We start from the raw sequence: 3,454 nt of genomic DNA, 5'->3' as shown, positions 1-3,454 counted from the left end.
CTCTCCCCTTTCATATCTTCATCTATCCTGTCAATTAAAGGCCTAATATGCCCCAAAAAATAAAAAAAAATAAAAAATCAACTTCTAGCCTTAATGAGCTAATATTTTGTATTTGAGCTGTAGAATTTTGTGTCTCAGGCCTCTTTTGAAGTAATTCACTGTCTAGGTTGCAGAACTGTATGAGGACCTGAAGAAGCGTGTGTCCCAGTTCAACATACATGTGCCGGAAAGTGCTCAGCCCTTGGATTACACCAGCGTACACAAGCAGAAGTTTATCCTTCAGGTTAGAGTCAGTGCTGCACATATAAGTTAAGCTATACAGTGTTCACTTCAGATCCCGTAATCACTCAGAATAAATATTCAACTACTGAAGATACCTAAATGCCAGTTTGTTTTAAGGTGCATCTCGCTCTGTCTTAGGTGGTTATTGCTGGTGCCCACTACCCTAACTACTTTGTCCAGGGAGAAATAGATGAAGACTTAGCCTCCAGGGACTTGAGTGGCTTCAACCCCAGAACAGCAGTGATGGTATGACCCTTAGTGTTGAGAGCTAAGAATTGATTACTGTTCAAATCATGATATCATTTTTATTGACTTTTCTGGTGTGTAACCAACATCCTTACGGGATTATTATGGCTACAGTCTTTTGCCTTATTACATAGAAGTTAGGGATGTTGTAAAATAACATCACACCACATGTTTCAGGTGAGGAACCTCCCTCCATACGCTTTCCTGTATTACAAGCAGCTGCAGTCTATGTTCCGCCTGTGTGGACAGGTCAAAACCATTTCATTTGAGAGCTCCAGGTAGTAAAAGCCAACAGAATTTTTTTTTTATCAGCTCTAACCATTTTTTAAAGAACACTGAAATGCAAACTCGTAATTGTCTGTGTTTTTTTTCAGAGCATATGTGGAGTTCTACAGGACATCCCAAGACTCAGGGGTGCTGCCTGAGGTGTCTCTTGCCCTCCTCCTGGCACAGCAGAGTAAACTCTTGGAGCTGTCTGTCTTCCCCGTCGAACAAATAGAAATCTGTGCTGGGAGTAGAAAATTAACTCACATGAAATATGCAAGGTACGGCTCTACTTACACATTATGAAAACCTCCTCTCCGTATGTGAGTGAGTGTAATCAGTTACATGAATTAAAAAAAAGAAAAAAAATACATTTGCGTAGTGAGCAATAAATGTCATGAGAGCACAACGGTTCAACTGTGTCGGAATTCTGGGTGCTGAAAAGTCCCATTCTTGACTGCCTTTTTGGAACCTGCACCACAGGCTGCATTGGTCAGTGCCCCTGCATTGAGCCTTAATATAATCTAACATCCTTGCACTCTGCATGACTCTCCAGCTATCACTTGGACTCAGAGAAGGGAGGTTTTAGGCAGAGGCAGCACCAGGTTCTGCTTACCTCTCTCTACTTGCAGCCTTGCCTCATTAACAGTGCTTGGAAAATCATTGCATTGATTGCTGTAATCCGGAGTAAACTCTGAATTCATTTGAATATTTGTTAATTAAGTTCATTTTTGGTTTAGAATACCTTATGAATAGTAGCAACTCGGTTAACTATAACCTCTATTAATAATGTGATGATATAATAACCTCAAAACCAATAAATACAGTTATAAAAACATAACGTTAAAGTCTATTTCTCTATGTGCTGTTGCTGTGCAGGGTGAATGTAGACTGCCAGAGCAAGTCTGTCTACCCGGTGGGAGTGGTGAGCGGGAACATTGACCCAGACAAGCTGCCCCCCAACCCCTTGTTTGTGGTCAACATCACAGAGGTCAGTCCTTTATTTAATCTGGTCAAACAGAGGTACATTTTCAAAAGAGTCTTGAGCAAGGCACCGTACTCCCCCAACCGCTCAGGGTGCTGGTCCAGCAGGGGCAGCCCCCTCACTCTGACATCTCTCCATTTGTGCATGAATAGGTCCTGAGCCCGCCCGCGCGTGCGTGCGTGTGCGCGCGTGCGTAGGTGTGTGTGTGTTTTAGGCCTTTGTGTATTGATTTCTAACAAAATAGAGGGTAAATTGTAATTTCCCCAATAAACAGTATAAATTGAAAATAAAATGAAAAGAGAGAGCCTTTTTTTTAGGTTCTTAACTAAATGTCTGAATCTTGAATGGATATATCCTCTCTTAACTCTGATCTCTGTTTCAGGTGGTGGAGGTGGGTCATTTCTGGGGCTTCCAATCAGATGAAGCCAGCTTGGAGAAGCAGCGCCACCTGACAGCAGAGATAAATAGACGCACGCTGCAACCTGTCTCTGTGTCGCTCTACCCCAACCTGCTGTGTCTTGCTCCTTACTCGGAGATCAGTGATCAGAGCTTGTACTACCGTGCCAAGGTCCAGTACATGCGTGGCAATACAGTGGAGGTGAATATCGCTTACACGCTGCAACTCTCTGGTCAACATGTAGTGCACCCATTCAGTTTTGTTATAACAAAACTCTTACTTCCCTGTCTGATTTTCAGTGTCTTTTTTGCAACTGTCACTTATATGATCATGCCATTGTAGAAAAGAAATTGTCAGAACATTATGGATTTCCTACTCCACATGTGATTGTGTTTAGTTTTGCTGATAAAGGAATGAAGCTTTTTTTTTTTTTTTAGCTAAATTACTAATTTCAGGGTTTTATATGGCCTTTTGACCACCACTGTGCTACGAAATACTGACTTTAAATGACCAAGTTATTAGTTATTTATCTTGATTTCTGAACTAAATCTGTCTAAAGCAATTGTGATCCAGTGTTGACCTCTAACAATAGAAGGTACAGAAATCATTCTTAACAGCAGTAGTTAGTTGCAAGTTCGTTGCTGATGTTACTTTATAGACCAGAACGCAGGATATTTTGTTGTTCTGCAGGTGTTCTTCTTGGACTTTGGCAACTCAGCGGTTGTTGCCTGTAGCAGCCTCATGGAGCTCCCTTCTGACCTCTTGTCTCACCCATTTCAGGTAGCAATAATAGTTGTAAAAGTAGTCAGAAAATGAATGCACACATATCTGTTCCATAGTCCAAACTGTGAACTGACAGTAACACCCAAACACTATGCTCATGGTCTCAGGCTCAGGAGTTCCAAGTCATTGGAATATGTCCCTCAGCCCAGTCCATCATCCTGGGGAACCAGTGGAGCAGCCGAGCCCGCGACCGGTTCATCACACTGGTGAAGGGCCGTTCACTTATTGTGTCGCTGTTCTCCATCCTCCATGGTGTCATGCGTGTGCAGCTGCTCATCAACACAGAGACAACAAACGCCAGCGTGGCAGACATCTTGGTGGAAGAAGGACATGCTGTGAAGGCTGAAGAGAGCTTTGATTCCAAGGTGACGCACTAGGTTCTCCCACATGAAATAGATCAGGCAGTGTGCAATATAGAAATTGGGAACCAAAGCTTCAAAAGCTTTGATTGTTGCCATGGCAATCAATGTCTTAATAATAATAATAATAATAATAAT

At 42.3% G+C, this 3,454-nt stretch overlaps 1 protein-coding gene across 2 annotated transcripts in view; it reads left to right on the top strand.

Moving 5' to 3' along the window:
* The window catches only part of tdrd9 (tudor domain containing 9), a 30,618-nt gene that overhangs the window by 20,479 nt on the left and 6,685 nt on the right, over positions 1 to 3,454 (top strand). For both annotated transcript variants that reach the window (XM_032500429.1, XM_032500430.1), the window contains exons 20-27: positions 167 to 283; positions 421 to 528; positions 706 to 806; positions 903 to 1,073; positions 1,672 to 1,783; positions 2,160 to 2,375; positions 2,865 to 2,954; positions 3,065 to 3,322. In XM_032500429.1, the coding sequence (XP_032356320.1) occupies positions 167 to 283; positions 421 to 528; positions 706 to 806; positions 903 to 1,073; positions 1,672 to 1,783; positions 2,160 to 2,375; positions 2,865 to 2,954; positions 3,065 to 3,322 (1,173 nt within the window). The remainder of the gene's footprint in view (positions 1 to 166; positions 284 to 420; positions 529 to 705; positions 807 to 902; positions 1,074 to 1,671; positions 1,784 to 2,159; positions 2,376 to 2,864; positions 2,955 to 3,064; positions 3,323 to 3,454) is intronic.

This window comes from Etheostoma spectabile, chromosome 20, assembly GCF_008692095.1.
Source record: "Etheostoma spectabile isolate EspeVRDwgs_2016 chromosome 20, UIUC_Espe_1.0, whole genome shotgun sequence".
In the NCBI taxonomy this organism is placed as follows: domain Eukaryota; kingdom Metazoa; phylum Chordata; class Actinopteri; order Perciformes; family Percidae; genus Etheostoma; species Etheostoma spectabile.
The sequence above is the reverse complement of the archived record's forward strand: the minus strand, read 5'-3'. Positions and strand labels throughout refer to the sequence as shown.